Source organism: Pseudopodoces humilis, chromosome 13 (assembly GCF_049639895.1).
Source record: "Pseudopodoces humilis isolate 2021_Gansu_Grassland_sample_001 chromosome 13, ASM4963989v1, whole genome shotgun sequence".
NCBI classification, from domain to species: domain Eukaryota; kingdom Metazoa; phylum Chordata; class Aves; order Passeriformes; family Paridae; genus Pseudopodoces; species Pseudopodoces humilis.
In genome coordinates this window covers 5,805,431-5,831,245 of record NC_142212.1, presented here as the reverse complement: position 1 = coordinate 5,831,245, position 25,815 = coordinate 5,805,431, and the positions used below count along the sequence as shown (strand labels likewise).

Genomic DNA, 25,815 nt, shown 5'->3' with positions numbered 1-25,815 from the left:
ACACTCATGGCAAATTTAATATTCTTACTCTTTTCTTTTAGGGAGTTTCCTTCAGTCAGAGGGACTTTTAAAAACTTATCCAAAAAGCGCCCACAACTTTTTCTGTTCACTCATTCACAAAAGCTGAACTCAGCTTGCCTTTACACTTTACAGAGGTTTTACAATTGAGGTGGTCATTTCCACCATTGAGTACAGCAGAGCTGGGGAACTGTCCTCCCTTTCAGAGGCTGCCCAAGCTGAGGGCTGTGCTTAGCTATGGTTTGAACCATCCTGCTTGCTGCTTCTCACAAACCTGCCACAGCAGCCCAGGTTATTTAGCACAGCTCTTTCTGGAGCAATGTGGAACAGGAAAACCTCACAAAATACAGCTCCAAGCAAAAATGCTGTATGAGGATTCATAGTGAGAGCAGTAAATTAGCTTATTAATTGTGGCATGTGGTAGGACTACATAAACAAAGAAAAACCCCCCAAAGAAGTCTCTTTTTTTTCAACATCTGAATGCAGAAACACTCGAGAAGTGCAGCAAAGGACCATCTCTCTTGGTAACACTTTCAGAGTCAGAATCCAATCACTTTTCTGGTTTTATTGGCAATACAGTGGCAGCAGAGCAAACCCTGCTTAAAACAAGCCTTTGAACTGTTCTGCTAGTATTTTTTGCAAGACCCTACTGCACAGCTCCATCCTCACAGGTTAGCAGGTCCCTGGAGACACAGGACCAGTTTAATGAAGCCACATTCCTGTGGGACCATGAGTCTGCATTAAACACCCTGATCAGTCTGAGTTCAGAATGTTCAATAAAACCTCAGACATTTACAGGAGAGGTTCTAGCTACTGTGAGATAACTTGCAAATCAGTGTGACAGATGACAACAAGTAAAACTGTATTTAATGCATTTGATTCCAAAGCACAGTTTATTCATCTAATGCTGCATGGGTGTACATATTTATGCTCTCTCATTCTCCCCATATCCTTAATTGCTACAAGCCCTAAATGAATTCAGCTTTCTCCTATGTGGAGACTTACTTCTCTGTATTAGACAGGATGACTGAGCAGCACATTAGCCCAGAGGCAAAGCACAACTTTGGCAAAGGCAAGGGAAGAAGCCTGACACAATTCCCATCTCTCTGGCTTTGCCATGCAACCAGTTTGCGTCAGAAGAACTTTCAAATCAAGCTCACATTTTCTTAAGTAAAATCTGAGAAGTGTCCTGCAGAGGTTCTGTAGAGAATATTCATCGACTTTGGAGGTGAGAAAATTCTCTGTAAGAATATCAGCAGTTTTCTAGGCACATGCATCACTTCCCATTTCTCATTACTTCTACTGGCATTATTGGGAACACTCACTCTTTCCGAATTTTATCACAAATTACATCCTGCTGCTCTCTGATACATACAGGTAGAGAAAGAATATGGAATCATACCATTTAGACTGGAGAGTGCAGTGAAATATTAAGGAAGTTAGCCCTTAAAAATATCTGAAATGGAAACAGTCTACACTAGGTTGTTCTCATCCTTGGATTTCAGCTAAATTCTCACTGCAAATAACTTTCATGCATCTTTAATGTGATTTAGTAGAAGACTGTCACATTGGACATTTAAGTACATCACAATTGAAGGTCTTGCAGACTTCAGTAAGGCTAACCCAAAGGTTTCTCACCCTGAAATGTAGATATAGTTAAATCTGATTTTAATAACAGTTAATCTTTTTCATCTCCACCAGCTGCGAGGCCATGAATAAATAAAGACAGGTTGGAATTTCAGGAGCTGAGAAAGACTGTGACAAGAATAAAAGTTGTCTTCCCCACATAGTGCAAGGGAGCATCATAACCAACAACCCTGAGCTCTGTCTGGGTTCTCGAAACCAGAGGGCCTGGATGTAAAACCAGAAAAATAGGAGAATCTCCAAAAGACGATGAAAATTATTAAGTGGATGAAAATTACACCAGACAAAGAATATGAAGGCAATGTTCCAGCAGTGGTTTGGACAGGTGTAACTCAAAAGCACTTCAGAAAATAGTATTAGAGGGCACAACAGAACCAATGCGCTTACGCTTACACAGGCATTTGCTGGGAACTATCTCTGAATGCAAGTAAAGCTCTCATCATTTATTGTTTGCTCTTCACAGCCTCCCGTACTCAACCTGGCACAAAAGGATGCTCAGGGAAATAGCTGCTGAGTAATTTCAAGCCAGTATCAAACCTTTCCTTAGCTATTCAAAAGCACAAGTGAGAGAGGACTCTGTGACCTGGTACTTTTTGAGGAAGATGGAAAAATGTCAATAAAGGTTTTAAGACTGAGGGATGTGCTATCACAACCTGTTGACACACCACTGCTGACCATGTAAAGAACTCCTCACTCTTCTTCTCCCTTCCTTACACTCTGTGACAGAAGCCTGCAGTTTCTACTAGAGAAAGAAAAAGTATTTGCATGTGCCAGGAGAAATTCTACATCCACATCCATGATGCCTTTTCTTGATTATTTGAGGATATAACATTGACAACAACTTGACTGACTTGCTGTAATTAATACTCAAGAAGCATATTTCAGCATGATAAAGAAGATGATAGCATTTTCCTAAAAAACACTATGGATTAAAATGATATTTAGTATTTCTTCAGCAACACTAACAACAATTAGATTTCCTTAAAGTAAAGGTACAAAAATTACCAATAGTGGATTGTCCTATGAGAAGAGCAGCTTGTCAGACAAGTATCAAAAGAAAGTAATACTCAGGTAAAATCCTGATCAATTGTTTACACTGATAATTACAGATGAAAATTTGCTTTAATAATAATTTAATAAACTGTAATAGGTAGGCACCTCCTCAAAGAAAAGGGACAAGCCACATCAGGCAAGACAGAGAAAATGGATGATCCCTACCCTCACAATTCCAGAACCATTTCAGGAAGCTGTTAGTATTCCCAGCCACCCCAAACTAACATTCTTCCTGGCCTGGTGTTCCAAGGTGATCCAAAACCTGAGCTGATTTATCATAAGACACCTCTCTGCAGGAGGTTAGGTATTGATATCACATGCTTATCAAAGAGAACACACCAAGGCACTTCAGGAAAACAGGACAGATTACAATGGCAGCTAACAGCCTCAGTTATCTGACTTTTTCAACCAGCAGCAAAAGCTTGCCAAAATGTTAACAAATGAACACAAGGACAGAACTAGGTATTAACCACTCTGAAAGATAAATGCCTTACAATAGTAAGTGTTAACACCACCAAGCTTTTCATAAGCCCATCTCATAGTGGTGCCACAAAAAGGAAAGTCACAGCTTCTAGAAAACTCAACCACCATGGTGGACCAGATTTTGTTTCCCTTTAAGGCAGTGATACACCCTGCTCTGATACAGAGCAGTAAAAAACACAGCCATGACAGCCCTGCAGCCAGAACAGAACCCAGAATCTGTGAGACTGGAGTTTCTCCCAGTGTACAGCACCAGACACATGCCCTGTGAGACACTCACTGCACTCATCTTTCTTCCACATTGCTAATATTTTTAGAAAAGTTGGCCAGGGAGCTGGGCTGGACTGTTACCTGCATCATATTGCTGTTCTCCATTCATCTCCACAGGAGCCCAGTGGTTGTTGCCAGCAGCCAGAAGCAGGGGAGTCCAAGGCTGTCACTGTTTGGTGGTCATGAGTTGCCTCCCGCCTTCGACAGCAGCCGGGACATTCAAGAAGAGATCCTGGAAAACACCTGAAAGGAACAACTGGTAAGAAAATCTTCCTGGGATTTTTAGCTACTTTTAAGATAGAACTCTAGAGTGGTTTGGGTTGGAAAAGAACTCGAAGATCATCTTCTTCCAATCCCCTGCCATGAGCAGGGACACCTTCCGCTGTCCCAGGTTGCTCAGGTCCCATCCCACCCAGCCTTGGACATTTCCAGGCATGGAGCAGCCACAGCTTCTCTGGGCACCCTGTGCCATGTCCTCACCACCCTCACAGCTGAGAATTCCTTCCTAATATCCAATTTACAAACCTATTCCTATCAGCAATAAAACAATTCTTTCCTGATGATGGTAGAAAATGAGTAAAAACAGGCCTAAAGCAAGACCACCAGTTCATTGGCAGTGAACCACAGGTTTTGTTTCTTTACAAAATTCTCCACTAAAGCAAAGCTGTATAGTAAGAAAGAGTGTGGGTGACATGTTTCTTTACAAATAACACACTTTGACTGACATCTTTATAGAAATCAAAGAGATGAGTGGCTATAAAACAAGAAAAAAATACATAAATACCATAAATCCAAATACATAAAATCCATAAATCCAGAAAGATTATTGGCTTGAAAACTCTAGTAAGAAAAAGGTAATTTCAAAAAGTCATTGCATTCTTGTTGAATGTCTGTGAAGTACCTGTTTTGAGATACCTGAAATAATATAGAAGACTAAAAATCAGGTTCTAAGAAACATAGGCTGTACTTCTGAAATAAACACATTTTGAATAACAATGGTTTATAAAAAGGAAGTCCTACACATTTGAAAAGTCTCTGATTTTGAGTTTTGTACAGCTACAGTGTCTATGCAGACTACCTGATAACCCTTAGAGGTACACAACACTGGTAGCTTCCTTCACACACAAATAAATCAACAAACTTGGATAGAAGATATCCAGCAGCAGTGCTCAGTCACGTAGGAAGTTCAAGTACAATCAAAACTACAGCTGACTTCAAAAATTTCATTATGTGTGAAAATAAAAATTTTTTGAGAGTAGCAGGACTTATAATTAAGAGCTCCTATTGAATGGCAGCTTAATGCCACAAAAAATCTACTGTGTAGAAGATACTAACAACTTTTATTCATTATAGCTTCACAGGAATGTGTCTGGAATGGAACTCAGCTGCCAATTTCTGCTATATGCTTCTATAACCTGCTCCACTCCAGCTCAGAAAGTCAGTGCTCAGCATGTAACTACAAGGGCACACATTAACTCCAATCCAGCTCCGCCTCTGTGAGGAAGCTACTGAGAAATTAAGCCCAGGCTCCACTCTCACTCTCCACTGGTTTTCCAGGCTCACAGGAAGGACAAAGCAGTGCAGGGTAAGGTAACTCAAGCACATGTTCCCAGACTATCCTCTCCCAAGACCTTCCTCCTACACAGACTGAGCTTCCATCTATTCCATCTTTTTAAAAGTGCTGCTGGAAGATGATGTCACTGGCACCATGCTCTGCACACAAACTAACCAACAAAACATTAATCAAAACATGCCTTGCTAATGGCCTATCCCAAGCCTATCAGCTGTCACAGTGCTAAGCCAAAACAAAGGCAATGCTGTGAGCAAAGCACATATTCCAACAAGTCTGGGGATATGCCACTGCTTTAGAATAGTGCAGCCCTGGCAAAGTATACTCAGAATTAATTGCAATTAAGCTATTTTCAGTTTATGGGATACAGCTTTCAATTAGCTTCTATAACTAAACTAAGTGATGCAACTACGCTCAATTTTTTTTTTTTTTTTTTTTTCAGAGTGAGAATATTTAGGACACTACCCTCCTCACCAAAAACCCCCAAAACAAACCCACAAAACCAAAAACCCCAAGCACCAAAGAGACTGCTGATTTAGAAAATGCCAAACACTGGCAGCTCCTGTTGAAGCTGATTGATATTCTGCCCAAGTGAAGTTGGGTTGTTGTTCAAGATTTCATAAGCAGTTGTGGTGTTTTATGTACACAAAATTCAGAGCACTTGTAATTAGCACCCACCATGGCTGCTGCTTACAGTCTGGCACCCCAAAGATTATCTTTTGATAAATCTCAAGGGAAGTGGAGCACAAGTGCTGCTGGAACAGAGCTGATTTGGAAATACTTTGGACTCTTCAGTCTCACTTCTGCATTTCAAATCTCCTTTCAGCACATGAAATATTCAGATGTTAGCAACTGGAGGCAGCATTAAAAACAGTTACAGTTCATTAAAGCCAGATGGCTCACTTGAATATGAAAAGAAATCAAACATAAGTTGGATGTTGAATTAAAGCAAATCAGCTGGTGTCTGAGGCTTAATATTATTTTGAAACAAAGGTGCACGAGACAATGGGGACACCTCTTAGGACTGGGGACAGAGCTCCAGCGAGGATCAGGTTTCAGGGAATTCCTTCATGCCAAGGCATTCAGTAAAATCTGTTTCAAACTTGTGTCCTGCATGGAGCTGCTCTCGGCACAGGCAGGAGGAAACCTGCTGCAGCTCTGCCAGTGCAGGGCTCCCCAGAGCCTGAAAACTGCAGCTCTGCTCCCAAAATTCTGCTGCTAAGGCAGCGAGGGAGGCGAAGATCCCTTCCTTTTGTTACTCTTGCAGGTGGGAGGAGAGGGGCAGGATGCCCTCCTGGTCCCTATGCCCACTCAGACATTTACTACCTGTGCTTTTTCACTTCGAGAAATGGCAATTACGCATTTCTACAGAGGGGAAAGGACACGTGCACTTCCTCTAAAGACTTTTGGTAACAATTCTCTTTTCTAGGGCTCAGAGTGGGAACGATCCTGGCGCTGCACTGGATGGGGCTCCAAACCACAGGGCACAGACCCCCCCCATTCCTAATTCCTGATGTTGCTGTGCAAAACCTACAACCTCATTTGCAGCTCCAACCTACACCTCATTTGCCTCTGCTTCTATTATTGCTGCAGAAACCAGCAATTCCCACAGCCCACAAAATAATCCACAACTCCAAGCGCTTTTTTTTCACCTTTCTCCTAATCTAAGACCACTACAGTCAATCATGAATACAGCTCTCAGCTGGCCCTTTTGCTACACAGAGATGAGATAGTGGCTCCAGGGGAAAAGGGGAGCACATCGGAATTAAGATTTGTGTGTGACTGGGTACTCACAGACCACACACCTTATCAGAGTATGAGCAGATCTAAGGTAGAAATGCAGTTGCATGGGGTTTTGCCCTAGGAGATAAGCCAGGTTGAAAACATCAGCCCTTAGGAAAACACATCTGCTACCCACTCAGAGGACAGAGACTCCACCCAGCCTGACTGGGACTAGAGACTCCTCACTGACAGAACAAAGTCAAAAATGGAGAGGACTTTCTTGGATGACAACTTAGGTTGAAGTGTTTTATTAAAAAAAAAAAAAAAATTAAATTCTACAGCACGAGAAGAAGCTAATGCAATAAACTATTTGGTTAGGAGCCCAAATATTTTAATATATTAATTTTAGGTTCAACTTACAATGTGGAGTACTTGATTCATAAACATTTTTGTGAAATGCATTCCAGGTATACTCTTAGTATATTACTCTTAGTTAAGTGCTTTCAGCATAAAAGAAGATATAGTGTGCAAATATCTCAACCAGAACCAAAATCAACGGTGCTGGAGAAAATTAATTTTCAAGCTATTCAGTGTAAGTTTCATTCACACTTTTGTAGCAATACACTTGCAGTTACAGAAATACCCAAACTCCCACAGTGGGGTCAGAACATTTCCTTAAAACAGCCCCATCCTTTTGGGGGAAAATGCCAGAGACTCCGGCTAAGCACTGCTGCCAGCTCGGTGGAAGGGTACAGCTGATTACCTGCCACAGCAGATCAGCAACCACCTCCATCAGGCACAAGGGCAGCTTTCTGCCTCCTTTGAACAAAAATCTCACCCTTGAAATCAGGGCTGAGAGAGGCAAAAGCAAACAAACATTCAGAAGAGCATCTGGTGTAAAAAATCTTTAATAGCTGTGAAGGAACTGTTTAAGATTCACAGATCAGGAGGTTTGTGCACCATCACTGCAGCTGCACCTGGATGAGCAGCTCACCAAACCCCACAGAGCTGCAGAAGTCTGTGAGACACCAGCACCAGGGTGTTTAAAGCCACCAAGTCTTTTCCCATCTCCTCTCCTCCACCTGAGGGATTTTTAAGTCCAGTGACACAGGAGCAGGGTGGGCACAAACCCAACCTCTGTCTCAGCTGCCACATGGAATATGACTCATATTTTGTCATTCAACAACCACATCAAGTCTTCTGTCAGATAGGACATTAAAAATATATTCTTGGGAAGCCAAGTATTATTGTACACACATCTATGCCCTTCCCTCCTGCTACATCCTCCTGCCATTCTCCCCGCTGGAGCCCTTGGCAGAGGTCCTATTTCACCAAGAAAGGGTCTCCAGAGTCCCATAGTTCATGCAAGCTCCTAGTTCTCCAAGCCTTTTAAAGTCAAAATAGGGTTTAAGGCCTTCCTTATAATTTTGTCTTCTCTTATTTAGTCCCTACCAGCTGGAAGCCTGGATAACATTTTCTAACTTTCAGTTGTATAAACAAAGTAAGTATTTCACAAGCCCTCCTAGTACCTGACCCCCCACAAACAGACGACAAAGTGGAAGACTTCTTACAATCTCCAATTTATGCTGAAATTCAAAATTTTCAAGCCATTTTATTTGCTGTTCTGTGACAAGGAAAAAAAAAAATCAGTTTCAGTTGTTTCTGTAGGAAAAAAAACTACCTGTCACAGAAGCCTTGTCTCAGCATTGTTGCACACTCCAAATCTTTCCAAGACCTGCAAGGCCCAGAAAGCAGACTACAGATAGGCAAAATAAAGTTTGATGCCTCTTTAACAAAGAAATAAAAATACTACCAATTTCATTAGTCACAGTGCTGAAGGAATTATCCCACCCAATGTGGAGAACAGAAACCTTTGGCTGACTTGCAGTTCTTTAAAGCATTATTTTTACACACACAAATGAAACAGCTGGCCTATAAAAAGCAGCTTATTTGCCTGCTTCTGGTAAGGATTTATCAAAGACAAACAAACCACTGAATCACCATTCATGCAGGTAGGACCACCAGCATTTCCTTTAGGTTGTCTTATATGAACAGCAAAATTCTGCTACTACTGTTGAACATGAAGATTATATATGTATATAAATACAGAAAGGGACTATCACAAGAGTTAGATTCATGGTTAAAACTTATTATAATTTCTCTCACACCTGCACTGAAATCTCTACTCACAGACCAGAACCCCCAACAACTCCCTGCTGCTCCCATTAAATCTGTTTTAGCAGAGGAGAACTCAGGTTCATCCGTTCCACTGCAACACTGAGACTCCTCAAAGAGAAGTGCATCTAAAGAACACACCCAAAGAAATTCCTGCAAGATGTAAAAGGGGAAAAGAATCTACTGTGGAGGATCCAGGCCATTGCCAATAACAGCAGGCCAGGCTTACAGAGAATTGTGAGGCCTTGGAACACGCTTCACACCTTCCACATGGAAGTAACCACAAGCAAACACCCCTGCAGAGGATGCTAAGCCAGCCCGCACCACTGCATTGCAATGCAACAACAAACTTACCATTTCTATTCCAAGGGTTTATTCAAAATAAAAGGCCTGTGTTTGTGACAGGTTCCCTGCACTGACCACCATCAGGGTGGGCAGAAGCAGCACAGGCTGCTCTGTCCACATTGAAGCAGCAAACTCCCAGTTATTGACAGGCTTTATCCCTGCTGTTCTTGGTGCACAGCCACCTCCAGGACTCAGACAGGTGTCCGAGTAATGCGCTCCCACAGCAGCATCCCAGCTGTGCTCCTGGTCCCTCCCTGCCTGCAGCACTCAAGGACAGGGTGGCTGTGTCACCAGGACAGGGCAGGGGACACCACCTGCAGCCAACGCTGCACCAGGTCCCTCACGTCAGGTTAAATACAGCAAGCGCGGCCATTACACACCCAACTGAACAGGAACCTCGCAGCAGACTGAGAGGTTACAGCCTGGCAGTCCTTTCTGCCTTGCAAATGCAGAGATGTCTCTAAATGTATATTTTATTAACATAAAAATACTTACCAGAGAAAAAGAGAATCTATTTGGTCACAAAATGAGACCAGCGCTCATACGTTTAACTCTTTCATTAGAGCTATTGTACATCACAGAAAAAAACAACAAACAATAACCTATTTAGCAAAATTTTGCTGATACCATAAATGATGTTTATCTTTTCCACTTAGATTAGGTCAATTTACGTCTGTTTTCCGATCTCGATCCCTGTCTGAAGTCCAGTGGCTTCCAGGATTTGACTCAGTGCCTGGATCTGCCAGGTAACCATCCAGGTAACACACCTAGAACTGGTTAATGAATCCTGAAACACACAGGTCCAGCTCAACAAATTACAGGATCTGACTTTACAACCTGTGCTGCACTACCCAGCCAGTAAAGCAATTTCCATGGGACTGCAGTTCAAGTCCAGGTGAGAATGTAAAAGTCACAGCTCTATTCCCAGCTAATTTAAATGCCAATGGACAGAGAGAGGACTGACTTGACAGGGGAATAACACACAACAGGGTGTCCCAAAAAGTTCCCTTATGTTTGTAAGTGGCTGCAAATAGGAGCTGTTAAATACAGTTTGTCTCTAACATTTAAGATAGTCAGGAGTTCTGTCAAGTCCTTAAGGCTTCTTTTTCTTTTTGAAATGCAAAATCTCCAGCATTATTCTGCTCTCTTCATCTACTTTCATGGCATGCAGACTATAAGCACATTGGGGGTTATGGGCCAAATAAAGAAACCAGACAGAACAGACTGCTCTGTTTTCATTGTTGATTTTTTAAATTCATGTCCTATTGCATGAATACAACTGCTTAAAGTTACAAGTTGGAAAAGAAGATGAAGGAAAAATGTGAAGTTCCTGCTGCTCCCAAATCCCAGACAACGGCCTGGCAGCTTCTTATCCTCTGTACAAAGACAAGCAACATGAACAAGCAAATATTCTACCAGTAAAATGTAGTATGATTCATGGTGAGATAAAATAGAGCATTCAGATGGAAAGACACTGACTTCCACCTCTGGATCTGAATCCCTGGTGCATGTAAGTATGGAATCCCATTGGGATATGGTGATGGGGAAAGGGATGCTGCCTGTGAGGAAGCGATAGGAGAGAGTTAATCTGCCGGCAGAGGAAGGAACCCTTTACACTCCCTTTGAGGAGCCTATCCTCTATGTGAGAGAAATGTGTTTTAAATCAAAAAATACCCTCATTGCACATACACTGAGGCAATTAACAAAGATACAAATTAATCTGTAAATGCTGGAAACATGAGAATTACTGGAGAAACCCCAGGACACCCAGTTTGGAAACTAATTTCAATCTGTAAAGGATGTCAGGACTACAGACAACATATGAAGGTCAGTGAAGTCTTCACAAAGTTACAATAAATAGCTCCCTAATGCTGCCACGAGGCTTGATTTATTCAAACAAGTCCTCACTGCTGACTCATATTCTGTGCATGTGCTATAGGAAAATCTTTGTATAAAATCTGTACATGATACTCAACTTGACTCAGCACTCAAGTCACATAAAGGGAAAAAAACTTTGCACAGTCTTCCAAATAATTTGAAAATAAACTCCTGTTTCAGAGAACCAACTAGTGGATATCATCACTACAGACAATACAACAATTAAAGAAGAAGACTGGCGGGGGAAGGAAGGTATCTTGGAAATAAGACTTTTAAGAAAAAATCCATGATATAAAACATCTTTTGTATGTAAAAGCACACACCTACTTGTTTCCTTCCTTTGTCATGACATTGAAATGGTACACAATACAGAAAAAAGCAAAATATTACACTCATTTCTCATCCACAAGCTACACTCTGAAAGGTCAACTCTCCTTTGAACCCACCACAACCACAGGACAACTCAGATTTGGGTTTAGAGATTGACTTGGTTGTTGAACTTCATGTTCCTATTTTTAAAATATTGACACATACTAGGGGAAAACAAAGGGAGTGGCACTTCATTTATATTTCTTTGCATACATGGATCATCATGCCTTCTTCCTCAGACAAACAATCCGTTAATCAAATTGCCAGTGGCAGGCTGGAGTGAAGATTAAGATGGAAAATAACTTATTTCAAAGTTTGCAGCTTTGGTATCATATAACTTCAATCCAAGTAATTTAATCTTAAATAATTTCAATTAAAAAAAAAACCAAAAAAACAAGAACCTTAATCACGGCATCTTTATTTGCTTTTATGCCCACTAATGATATTTGAACATAAGGTCTGTACAGACAGATGCAACCACAAATCAAACTGTCCAAGAGACAGAAAACCCATTTTAACAAGCAGTGACACTAAAAAAAAAATCCTCCATGATTGCAAATAAAAGCTGCAGAAGCAAATAGGACACAGTTTTAGGAAAAGCAGTCATCACAACAAATCAAGCTGAATCAAAACAGACTAAGAACTCATGATTTTCCTTACAAAGAAATTAACTTATTCCTGAGTGGCCAGCACAAGGCACAGAAGAGGCAAACAGCGAAAGCTTGTGCCTGCAGAAGTCTTTGGAAAGTGTCATCCAAGCTCATTTTCCCTAACAAGGATGCTGTGGTACCTACCAGCAAGAAGATTAACAGGAAAAAGGACTCTAAAAGGAGACAACCACACCCAACACACACTGACCACACTCTACAAAGCCACCTTATCATTGAGGCTGTCAGTTCTCAGGTCTTGCTTTCTGAAATGCTGAGAAGCAGTTCTTCATTTCAGATTAAACCTGAATAAATGAGACTACAAGCTTTGGAGAGTCAGGACTCTGGGAGGCCTGCTTTGTCATTTTCTTCACAAACCCATGTTTCAGAGTCCAGCACGGCTTCAGGAACTTGTGTGCCTCAAATTTTTATTGTCATGGCTTAATCTTGCTGTTTCATTACCGTGCAAGGCAAGTCTGATTACCAGAGCAGCCCTGGAACATTCCCAAATAGCTCTGCAGGCAGCAGGTGCCAGCACCAGCACAGCATCTGCAGAGGGGGAGAGCAAGCCCTGCTCTGCCAGCCTGGGGACAAGGAGCACTGAGGGAGGACATCCCTTCCTCCTCTTCCTTGCAGCTCCTGCAACCTGGGGCTCACCCATCCCTCCCAAAGTCCTCCCCCAGCACTGCAAAGAAACACCAGAAGTACAGAAAATTAAACAGCAGCAGGTTTCACCTTGTCTGTAAGGATATGTTCTGTTCTCCTCACCAGCAGACCAGCTCAATCCAATGCATGTCACCTATATACCATCAAATGTTAATTCTTGCCAGGACTACAGTGATTTCCTACTCACAGGCACTCCCCAGTTTAAAAGTCAAAACATGACTGTCAATTATCATCCAAAAATTGAGGGGGAAGCCAAAAACAAAACTATGATTCTACCATGCACGGATGCCATTGGGGAATGCATCTCAAAGCCTGTGTCTCTCTGCTTGAGTCTCCAAATGTGAACATAAGAATTTCTAATTCCATTTTTATTAAATTGAATCACTTGCCATCTCAACCACTGAGTAAAAATTATCACCTCAAGTCAGAAATCCTAAATGAAGCAAAATTCAACTTCCTACAATGCATATTTAAAGATCCCTTATAAAAATAAGTGCTGAGAGCAGGTTATCCTACATCCTAAGTTCCACCAGTTGTACAAGAAAAAGCCCTCTGCAGCCTGGGTTCAACAGATCTTTACTTTGATCCCCAACCTGTTTCATGGGTCTCCTGTGCACTCTTGAACACCTCCTGTGCTGTTACCATGAGATGCATTCTGACCTGAGCTGCTCCGTATCTTCCAAAGATAGTGTCACTGATGAGGAAGTCTTGAGTATAATCACCTCAAACTAATCTAATCTAAGTCACTTTAGGACTGATTCCACAAGATCCACTAGCCCAGTGCAGGATCTATCACTCCCATGTGAGACACGATAAAACTGCAGAGGAGGTTATGTGATTTCCCTGCAGGTGCAGGAAAGCCCGTGGCAGAAGTAGGATCAGGAGCAGCCCGAGGTGTGACTGTGTGAGCTGCTCAAGTGCAGCATCTGGCAGATACTGCTGGGGCTTTGGAGTGTAACAGCAAAAATAAGTGTATTTTCCCTGATGGTGACAAATACGAGTTTACTGACACCACTCAAATGCTGAAAGCAAAGCCAGTGATACTGAATAACTAGACAGAAATATCTGAATTATTTAGCACACAGTGCAGAGGCACCAAACAAGCCAAAGCATGATCTGACCAAGAAAAGAACAAGGAAAAAAAGCCCCCAACGGCTATTAGTTTCCCGCTGGAGAGAAGGAACAGCTGACTGCGGGATTAAGACAGCAGCCATGGCAGAGAGGAGGGTGAGACTGCATGGGTAGGGATGGTGACAGGCAGCACTGCTGCTTTTTGATTGCCAAATACTACATTGACTAAGCTGCAACATGAGATAACATCCCCAGACTTTTTTTTTTTCCCTTTTTCTCTTGGACAATCTTCCTGAAACACTGTCTGAAATCCTGAAGTATTCCTTGGCTAATATCAGAAAGGAATGGAAAATCCACATTTCAACCACTCCTTTTAATAATCCTGTAGAGAAAATCCTGACCAACTGATCACAGCTAATATTTCTTCCTCATTTAACTTCCAAAACTCTGTCTCCTGCAAATGACATTTTATTTATAGCAGTGGTATTTGCTGTATAACTGATTGGGGAAGGCTGTAAATGAGCATCATTGCATATATATGGAAAACAATGATAAAGCAGTCATCAAAAAGCTACAGAACATTTAAATATTCAAATAAGGCAATCTGCATAACCCCCCACCTGAATTTTAATTTTACAAAACTTATTTCATACCTTTGTGCCACAGATGATCTGTGCAAGCTAATTCTTTTCCACAGAAAAAATGGCACCTTTCACTTTTAGATGTGTCCAAGTGATACTAATTTTAATTCTTGGAGTGAAGGGTAAAGGAGCCTTTGCCATAGGAGGACAGGTTATTTTTAAAGTCTAAGTGCTCAAGGCATAGAAGGCAAAGGTGAAGATGCTGATGAGCCACAGGAAGATTGCAGTGGCAGTGAACTGCATCGAGACTCCTCACCCTCCAAGCAAAACAAGGTTATAACTTGCAGCTCTCTAAAATGGGAGCCATCAAAATAGGAAGGAGAGAAAAACAGTGCTGTGAGGTAAGGCAGACAGAGACAACAGCAAATCAGCCTTTATAGTGAAGCTAGGACTTCCAAGGGAAAAAGAGGATCAACTTGTGGGAGACCCCATAAAGAAGCAGCTTTTACCAAGCAGGTCAAAAAGATGTAATCACAAACAGGGAGGTTAAATTAACACCTGCCAGCTCTGGAGCTGGGATCACTCAGATCACTTTACTTAGAAAACACAAAACCCAAACGCAATGCTCTTGCAGCCTTGCAGTGCTGAAGTCAGAACATTCCAAAACTGTACCTTTGCACTTCAGATGCTGCAAATGTAACAGGTAAGGGAGATCAGGAGCTTTTCTTATTCAAACCTTACTCTGAGATCTTGAACGAGGCAGATTTTAAACACTTTTTCTTTCCATGGGCTTTTAAACATTATCTTATACATGGGGTCACACAGTGGTACCAATTACTTTTTTAGCATTTTTGATTGTGGAGTTCTTTTTTTTTATTTGATTCTACTGCCTTAGAAATAGCACTGTTACATCCTTAGTGCTGCTTGGATTATAAACAGCAAACACCAGAATATTCCTCAGACAAGAAGATCACTTTTAGCATCACTCAATTCCCTGACCACAGACACATTAGATCATACATATTTAAAGAAGTACCATGCCTGAAAAACTTAAATTTGATAAGAAAAGCCTCAAGAAGGAAAGGGTGTCAGGCTCCTTTTAGGCTCTTCCTCCTGGTACACACACAGCTGGGGAGAGGGGGAGAGAGGGAAAGGAGGAAAAGAGGGGGTCAGTAAAAGCAATCACTGCAGTTTTGCCATCAGGATCAGAGAAACTAAGGGGAAAAGGAAGAGTAAACACCTAGAAAACGGCCAGTTGCTTCAGAAACAAAATTTCCTCCTTTAAACATTAACCAGTTAGTCCAGAGATTTCTGTGAAGAAGTTGGCGACCAAGCTCACCAACACTTCAGCAAAAGACTTGGTAATTTATTTTACCTACACCACAGTGGTGTAGCAAATATCTTCTACATTTAAAATTCCTGTCCTGTAAGTCCAACTTATTTATACCTCAGGGTTACAGTCATTATTTCCTAGATCTAAAATCAGGAAAAAATAAAATCAAATTAAGATAAAAGTTGTCCATACAGGTCTCATTCTGTCAAACTCTTTGCAAAAACAAAGAGCTAACTAAAAACTCTTGCTCTTCATCACACACTAGCAACCCCAGGTCCACATAAACAGTTTCTTTCATGACTAGCCTTTTTTCCCTTCAGCCAAACAAATCCATCGCATCATCCTCTGTGATGTGAGAAAAGGCTCTGAGAACAATGTCCCAAAGAGCTTACTCATTTTCTGCATCCATGAACTCTACAGCATTCATTACTACAATAAACACTGTAAATATTTCTCACAGCTTCTGAAATTGCCAGCTTTCAATGATTTTTACTCTTATCTTTTACTTTCCACACTCTGTCTTCTCTACATGATGGTACAAAACCCCACAAATGCTGCTACCAAAATTACTGCATTATTTAAATAACAACCAAGCTAAATTTCATTGACATTAATTACAAGTTGGTTCATTAGAATGCCAGTTGCTGTGATAAAAAACAGTTACTGAGAAGGAAAAAAAAAAACAACTGCCTGTTTTTAGCCTAAATTTGTTATATGCATTGTGGCTTTATGCTGGCTTAGGGCAATTCCAGGAGCCTGGAGATGTGCTCAGTGCCATTCCTGCTTCCAGTGCTCAAAAAGGACAGCTTCTGAAGGGGAGAGAGGGGGAAGAGACTTTGCCTCTTAGAACCCAGCATGAGAGAGAAAAATAGAACAAATGTAAATTTTTTAGAGCTGTCTTTTTCTTCTCCTAAATTTTATTTCAGTCCAGCACTCATGGACAGTTTAGATTTTTGGTGAGTTAGAGGAAGTGGAAAAGCAGAGCTGTCTCAGGCTTCTGATTCCAACTACTCTGACACTAAAAGGGGCCTTGTGCAATCGCTTTGCTCACCTCCATACCTGGATTCAGTGAAGAAATGGTGGAAATCCCAATGACCCTGGGCCTGCACCACAAAAATCTTCCGCAAGTACCACGCCTCCACAAACAAGTGAGCAACAGTGAAGAGAGCAAAAATCAAAGCACTAACAGTAAATGTCCAAATAAGTTCTTGCCTCAACATGTGCTAAGAGAACCTTTGATGTTAAAGAAAGAGGAGGAACCTGAAAGAAGAGGTCAGGCTTTTCTTGAGAATAACAGCTCCTCAGGGCTCAGCCTCAACAAGGAAACCTACCTTCAAATGTTTGTTTCCAGACCTCACCACTTACATGTTTTTAAAAGATGTGTGAACATTCTCTATAACTTGTCTGTAGTTCCACTCATAACTTAAGCAAAATAAGGCTGCACTGGTCTGAAGAAGGTAGTTCCACACCCACTCATTCATCCCTACCCCACATTAAATTTCCACTGAAACCAACTCACACAGCAAAGCCAAAGAGGAGACCGTGTCTAGGCTAAACCTTTATTTATAAGATTTATAAACAACTACTACCCCCTTCATCTTCCTGATCAGGTACAGTATTCAATTCCAACAGCAGAGATGAATGAAACTTCCAGTCTTATTTATAATCCTGTCAGTGTCCCATCATCCTGGCTGTGACACAGTGTGCTTTGACTCCACAGAGGCTCCATTCTGACAGAGCACAGGAAATATCCAAGCACAGACCAGAAACTATGGAGCTCGAGTAAGAAAATCTTTTCTAGATTCACCTGAATGCCCCAGGTTCTCAAGCAGGCATTAACTGGCAACATCAGCACTGGCAGCATTCAGCACACAGGTCAGGGACTGTGTTTTTGAGAAGGGATGTGCAGCAGAGGCTCGAGCACGAGCTTGTCCTGCAGCCACAGAGCAGGGCTCACTCAGGTGCCTGCCACAGAACAGCACAGCAGTCTGGCACTATTCTGTGGCTCTCACATTTTGGAAATCTCCCCAGGCATTGTGCCAGAAGAAGCCAGGGGAAGACAGCTCTGTCATCTAGGACTTGGCTGATTGATGCAGCTTGACTTTGGAGCTACACAGCAGCTTTCAGTGAGTTTTGAAACACAAAACAGGAGTCTGGATTATACTTTCAGGTTAGCTGCACTTACAGCAGCAATTGATTTCTCTGGGTATCAGTCACAAATAAGCCTTGAAACCCTTTCCCCCCTTCTTCTACCTGTTTGCTCTCAATGCTTTCCACCCACCAGAGCATCACCCACTCGCTCCAGAGGTTCTGTGCTATGAACAGGACAGCAGTGCTCTCACAGCTCTAGGAGATCTACACACCACCGTTCTCAAAAATAGCAATTCACAACCAGCACAAGGGAATTCAGCCTTGTCATATAAGTTAAATGTTGGTATTTAACAAGCTCCACATATTCAGTCATTGGATGGTTACATACACAAAGCTGACCTGTTTTATTTAAATTATATTTTAGTTATCCTAAGGACAAAATTCCATGGTGCACTTTCACTTTTTTTAATCCACAAACTTGCAGAACTGAGACACATCTGTGGGATCAGTCTCCTGAAAGCTGGTTCTGATGAGAGAACCATTATGCCCAGATTGTCTGAAATGAGCACAGCCATGCAAAGATTATAATTTATCAGCTAAATTGTATCACTGTGCCATTTCACTATGCATTAAATAAGCTGTCCTCCATAAGCTAAAAAAAATAAGAAAAAATAAAACCTCACCTTCTTTCAGCTAAAAAAAGAACCACAGGAAACACAAGCATACAGCGACCAAAAAAATTAAATCAGGATTTCTATATAGATGGTTGCTACCTCTGCTTCCCCTACACCAGCAGTACTGCCAAGGACTTGGAGGGGCCATGTCCATCAACATTCATCAGTACTTGATTAATTGCTCCTGACCAGTTTCCCACTCAGTGCTGAACATGAGATGACTTTATCTGTGCTGATATTTGAAGTACACACAACTATACCCAACATTCAGACATGTTATATGAGCTCACTTAACCAGCATAAGTAACATGGTTTGCACATCACTGCCTGGATCCTTCCCACAGGACAACCTGAGGAAGGAAACCCCTCTATCCAGCCCTTTGGACCAGGAGATGCAGGTTTTCCCAGGGAAGCTCCAGCATTACCCTCCAAGTGCATCCTTTATTAGTTAATGGAAGGCCAAGCATGGGGAACTTCATCGTTTTAGTCTGGTAAGGAATTCTACAGGCAGACTAACAGTTAATGAAATAAGCATCTATTATTGCACTAACACTGAACTTGTATACTTTAGAGAAGACTGAAGCTATTTTACTCAATAGCAGCTGTGTTTACACTATAGCACAGTCTGGTACCTCTGAAACTCAAGTGAACTTATATCTGACAGTAACTGTGCTGGTTCCAAGGGAAAAAAAAAACCTGTTAAGAGGAGAAACGTGCTTCAGCTTCTTGTGTCAAACGAGAATCTTTACTTCAGCAGCTGCTTTTAAATGTACAACTTCATTTACCATAGACCAAGAGTACAAACTGAACCCCAAGTACAGGGAAAACAGTAGCTTCATTTATACATTTATATATGTTTCATTTACTTATATATGAAAATTCATCTGTGCTCACCAGATCAAACTTTTAAGGTACATAAATACATTTTGATCAATATGAAAGACAGCTTACAGTTTAGACTGTGAGCTGCATCCTTCAGTGACTGTCAAGAACATAGCACCTGTACTCCAGCTTTCTCCAGATGAAAAAAATGTCCATTGTCAAGATAATTCAGTGTTACTTATTAATGATTTAAGTGAGTGGTTATCTTCCTTTTTCCTCTTAGCACTCACTGAACAGAATGGAAAATAACACTTTTATCTAGAACTATCAAAAGCCTCAGACATCTATCCTACACAATGCAGCCAGCTGGACCCAATCTGTGAAACTCCTTGCTCAGAAAAGGAAGTATCTCCTTGCTTTTACCTGAAAACCAGTGTTTATGTTACAATGATGATGCCAGATCCATCACAAGAGTACCACCACAGAGCTAAAGCCCCAGGTGGGGAATGCCATCAGCTTCTAAGCATCATCTGTGAGCCTTCTGCTCTGACTAAGCAGAAAAACCATTTGGCACAGCCACCAGGGCTCTGACCCTGCCACCTGGCTCCTGGCACAAACAGTTGTTCAATCTTAGAAAATCGACCCTTCAGCCTGGTCATTTCACGCCTTGCTCAGGATAATATAATGTCATTTTGTGGGTTTTACTTAATAGTTCTTCTTGGGCAATCGCTCTTTAATTTTAATTGGGGCTTACTCTATTTGCCTTTGGTTTATGGTGCCAGACCTGTTTTGGACTGACAAATAAAGACTTTTCCCCTGAGCTTAGAGTAACACAGGTAGAACAGATCTAAAGGGCAGCAAATTCTAAGTTTAGAGGTCTCCACTGCCCAGCACATTGTGTTACCTTGCTGCCTCTAGAGTGCAGCAAGAGGACGGCTGCCTGCTGCTGCAGCTGAGCTCTGGAGAAGGGAATGTGATCCCAACCTTCCTGCTGTGCCCTGCATCCCTAGCACTCCTCCTCTAAAAGCAAGGCAGTGAACTCCAGTGCATCAATCAGTTTGCCTGCCCAGTCCTGGCTTTCTTCTAAGCCAGCAGAGACAAAGGAACAGAAATTAGAAAGATCTGAAAGTGCTACATCTAAATACAGAGGGATGCAGTTCTCTCACTCATATAGGGGAAAACACAGTGAGAAAAATGAGGAAATAGGGAATTTATGGCTGGCTTTTTCCTCAGGCTGGCTGTTTCTAGCTACTTTCACTGCTGTAAGGCTGATCAGAAAAGCTTTCCCAAAAGGCCAGTGCCTTCCTAGGAGGCAGCTGGAGATTAAAGATGCTAAAGCCAAATGCTGCTCAGGAGTTGAAGATAAAATTCAGAGCTGCTCTTAAGTTTCCTGCCTTCCCTGCTCCAGAGCCAGTTCATTATTGTCACCACAAACACAAATAAAACCCAGCAAGTGGTGGCAATGCCAGCTCTGTAGCACCATTGATGCTGACCCATGAGTGGCTTCCACTGAACTGATCCAGGAGCCAGAGACAATGAAGAGCAATCAGGAGGTGGCATCCAGCACTGCCACACAACTGCTCAGGCAACATGCAATCTTCTCATTCTTTTGATCAGAATTACTGAAAGTGTTATGGGTTCTGGTTTCAGTTGTCACTGAACACAGATGAGGTGGATTTGCTCAGCAATGCTGTGTGACACTGGGTGTGCTCTGGATTTGAGAGAACACACACTGGCTCTCTGCCTCTGTGCTCAGTACCTTTTCATTTAATGCAAAACCCCAAGTTAAATTTTTCATAGCCGATGCATTTATAGTCACTTCAGACAGAGATCACATCATTACCATCTATTACCGAGAATTTGTAAGTACCCAAAAGGCACATAAATGACAGCATCTTTAGAAACATCCTGATCTTAAACAGATGCCTACAAAAAAATACCCCAAAACAATTCTGTTATAGTGATTCTTAGTCATCACTGTAGCACAGCCTCTAATACTTTGCTATGAAGAAATTGTAGGCATAGGACACTCAAAATTAGTTTCCACAATTTATGGCAGCACTGATGTTAAAGACAATAATTGCAACAGGAATAAATAAAGTGAAAGTTAAGTTAAATGTCATGAGGGCTTATTAATTTATAATGTAACCAAATTAATCCACTATCAGTATCTAAAGAAAAACTACTGAAATCAAGTGTTCTTGGGAAGTTGTTAAGAGGAAATTAGAAATTTGGTTTAGTCTTCACTGCCACTTCACTGTTTTACACTCACACTCCAGATCTCCTGTTTTAAACAGTAAAGCTGAAAATAACCTCCTACTTTTACCAGCATGTGCTTTTTGTTCTCTGATGCACCAAGCTAAAGACTTAATATGGGAGTGCTGTCTGCAGACAGCAAAACAACATCTGGCAGCTTTCTGAGGATCCTGTTTGAAGTGACTCCTCACACTGCGAACTGCACAGGAAATCAGACCTGGGTAATGCCCCAGGTACGATCCAAGTCTTCACATCAAATTTCTACTTACCAGAGATTCAGACTCCTATTCTAAATTGCTGAGCTACTGTATCAGGTGTCCCAAGAGGGGACAGGTGCTTCTCCCTGTTTTTTTTTGTACTTGTACTTCACAACAGCTTCTCCTTGTAACACAAACAGAGCTGGAGAATTCAGCTCAGGTGTGCTGGGGCATGTGGAACTTGTGTGATAATACCTGAAATTATATTGCTGTACAAACACCACTGTGCTTTGCAGTGCTAACCTTTTAGTAAAAAAAGGTTGCAAAGAGACAGTATTTAGGGTGATTTTTAAGAGGGAAGACTAATGAAGATTAAAGTAATTTTGAAAGCATCTCCATCAGCAGACCCCCATAGCCAAAGCTAAACCAGACAGGTCACTTCTGTCACTGAGTGAATGAGACTGTGCAGAAGAAGTCCCAGTAGCATGACATCATGATGATGTGATGTCACACAGGAAATCAAAATTTAATCAAAACTTGGAGGAATTGCAGATCTTGGGTTTGTCAAAACAACCACATTTCAGCACAGCTTAAAACATGTGGAACATGTCAGCACTTCCTAGAAATCCACTATAGCTATTCACATCACACCTTCCTTATTCAAAATTTCTACCCAATTTTTCTACATAAGCTCCAGGGAGCACTTATTCCAACAGCAAGCTCAGACTGTCACCTCAGTTATTCAAAAGTATTAACTTATGAACCTTAAAATGTTTACTAAATTATTAAAACATATTTATCAACAGCTTTGCCTTAGATATCAGATTAAACAAAACCTAATATCTAGCTTTTCACCTGCTCAGTGAAATACCTTTCAGCTTTATATACACAATAAAATGACAACATCGGAGAAACAGATGACGTAAATTTAGGAGGAGAACCAGACATCATCAAAAGAACAGGAAAATTCACGGTTAAGGAGAAACTGGAATCAAGGGGAGACAGAAATTTTGCACAGCACACAAGTTTTCCCACACTCTTAATCAGTCACGGTCAAGCAGCTGAAAAGGCCACCTGACACGTTTATGTGGAGAGAACTGGATGGCTCAGGGGATTTGCAAGACATTAAAGCTCACCTAGAACTGCTCCCCAGTTTGATCAGTGTAAGTATCTCACTTGGGCACTCAGTGCAGGTTGGGAGAGCTCCCTGCTGCTGTGTGAGCTGGGGTGAGCACAGATAAGGTGTGAGAAGGAACCTGGTACTAAAGCAGTCCTGGTGGAGGCAGAGGAAGCCCTGCAGGTGAGGCAGCCCCAGGCTGGCAGCACGAGGGCAGCTCAAGCTGGGAGGTCAAAAGCCACTGATGGTGTCTGTACAATATCATAGAGCAAGGCAGACACCACAGGGCAGCAACAACAGCTCCCTGCATCCTTCATCCTGGCCAGAAATGGGCTCAGCTTACAGGATAAACAACTCCTTTCTGCTCTAACTAGAAGAGACAAATGGGTTTGCTGCAGTTACATGTGCAATGACTGAAAAGCTGCAGCAGCCAAAACCAGGAACTTTTAAAAATGTTTTTTCTATTCTGGTCTCTCAAAGAAAAGATTGTTATGGAAAGTCTTCAAGCAACAAAGAACCGACAGATATCAAAAATGGATCAATACATTTTGTGTATGACATGCACATTAAACCAAGGCCACCCCATTCCAGGCTGTCTCACTCTGGCAGCCTGTTATTTCTGGGACATATTGTGAACTCCAGTCCTTCCATGCACTGGTGCCTGCCCTTCCCTTCATCAAGACTCAAACTCTTTCCTCCAGCCACAGTATTCACTGTAACACTCTTCATCTTGTGCCCAAAATCATCCTGATAGCATGAACGAGCAAACATGAATTCTCTATTTTCCTCATGTCATTTCGTATAATTTTTAAGGGTTTCTTGTATTTGGGTAGATACTATCTTGTTTCTATTCTAACACAATATTCTATTTCAGTTCTTAAAACCTGATAGGCAACCCACAAAAAAACAGAAGGCACATTACACCTCTTATCTACTGCAACTCTGAACTAATGTTACTGCAAAATTTGTACTATTTTCATGACAGGAGAAATGGTTTCAGCCTTTTTATTTATATAAAGTCTGCAAAGGCTTTGTAATTCTGCAGGGGAGAGTGTGGTAAAAGGAGAAAGAGGTAAATTAGTAAAGGTTTGGTTTTCCAATATTAATCTATCTAGCATGAATATAGTGTCCGAATTGATGAGAAGAATTTTAGTCTAAGCTCAATCTACCTTTCACATAGCAGTTAAATATATAACGAAAAATTAGCAGCAAACATCAGTTATCAGTATAGCTTCCTACAGAGAACTGTCAAAATTATCTTTTTAGGCTTACAATCATTTATAAAACTGATTATTGTGATAAAATCAGGCTAATGAACAGCAATATATGAAGTCTTATTGACCAATGTAAGAGAATAACAACAGAGAGAAGTTTAAATAAAGTTCAAGGTAAGACAATCTTGGTACAAGTTCTTGGTTTACAGTTGATTGGTTATTGAAAGACACAGGATGAGTCACAAAGATCACTCTGTATCTGCAGCAGAGTTTAAGCTTTACAGTTTATACATTTTTTTATTTTTTTTCTAATTTTCCAAATCACCCTCCTCAAGTTTTTCAGGAGGATGAACTAACACTAGGTTCCCTTTCCATTAAATTCCACTTGCGTCCCTGAAGCAAACTTTAGACAACAGAGAAAGAAAAAGATCCTACAAATGTGGGGACTCTGGTAACTTTGTATTTGGAGCGTGGAAATGGTTCGGGCTGTTGGCAGAGAAGGCATTTTATCAGCAAGTCAGCAAAGCAAGAGCATCTACAGCCTGCAAGCACACGGGAATGCCTCATGCATCTCCTTGTACATGGCTTGTGATGAATAAGAAAACAAAACCACTGCAAAGACAATAATAATTAGAGTTCAGAATTAACAGCTGCCCATCAAAACTGGGAAGATAGAAACATGTGCAAAAGGTATGACAGAGTGTGGGTGCCTTATTACAAAAATAATAAACCAAAAACACCCTACCCGTATAGAAGTGGCAACAGTAAAAAAGGAAAATTCCTGTTGTTGGGGAAGAGAGCCACCTGTGGACATGTACAACTGCCCTGTACTTAATCTGTTCTGTAAATCATTCTCTGCACTTCTTTGGCACCTACAGCAGGTGAAAACTGCTGAGTCCTTTAACTCTTTGTGAGGAAGCATCAGAAAAGTCTAGAATATATTTGCTCAACATGACATTATGCTATAGCAACTCTTAAAACAATCCACAAAGACCTTCAACATTCAGATTATATGAGACCTACTAAAAGCAGAAAAGTTTGTTATGTATTTCATTTTTTAAGTCTCTACCTTTCCCCTGATATGGTTTTCTACCAACACTCAAACTTCTCCCCAGGATATTTCATGAAATACACGTAAGTCACTGTTACAGTCTCCAAGACCCAAACATCTACAGTGCAGTTGCATCATTCATTCAGTCCATCCCAAAACTGGGTTTAGATACCATAAAGACCTTCCCTGCAATCCCAGCTCCACTCCAGGGCAACACCAGCACACTGCCAGCAGCTAATTATCGAACCCATCAGAGATGAGGCTCCTCAAAGGACTACAGCCACTTAAAGGCATTTAAAAGCTGCTGTGAAACTTTTAATGCAAGACACGTTTGGCAAAGGCCAGTTTCAGATTGAAGCCCAGAACTTCAGTCTGACACAGCTGCCAGGAAACACGTCCTGAGGGAAGGATCCGAGTCACACACAGTGTTTCAATTCAGGAAAAACACTATCAACACGTTTAGGTTTCTGCATTTCTATCTCCCAGCAGATCAGGAGAAAACAAGCAAGCTCATCTCTTGCAGAAACAGGTTTTCCACTGACTTTTTCTGAAAGGATTGTGATTTTTTTTT

At 41.4% G+C, this 25,815-nt stretch overlaps 1 protein-coding gene across 1 annotated transcript in view; it reads right to left on the bottom strand.

The window, feature by feature from the left end:
• Nucleotides 1–25,815, bottom strand: part of SFMBT1 (Scm like with four mbt domains 1) — a 71,606-nt gene that overhangs the window by 31,561 nt on the left and 14,230 nt on the right. The window contains exon 2 of the mRNA XM_005522172.3: nt 3,547–3,708. Coding sequence (XP_005522229.1) covers nt 3,547–3,574 — 28 coding nt within the window. The 5' untranslated portion in view covers nt 3,575–3,708. The remainder of the gene's footprint in view (nt 1–3,546; nt 3,709–25,815) is intronic.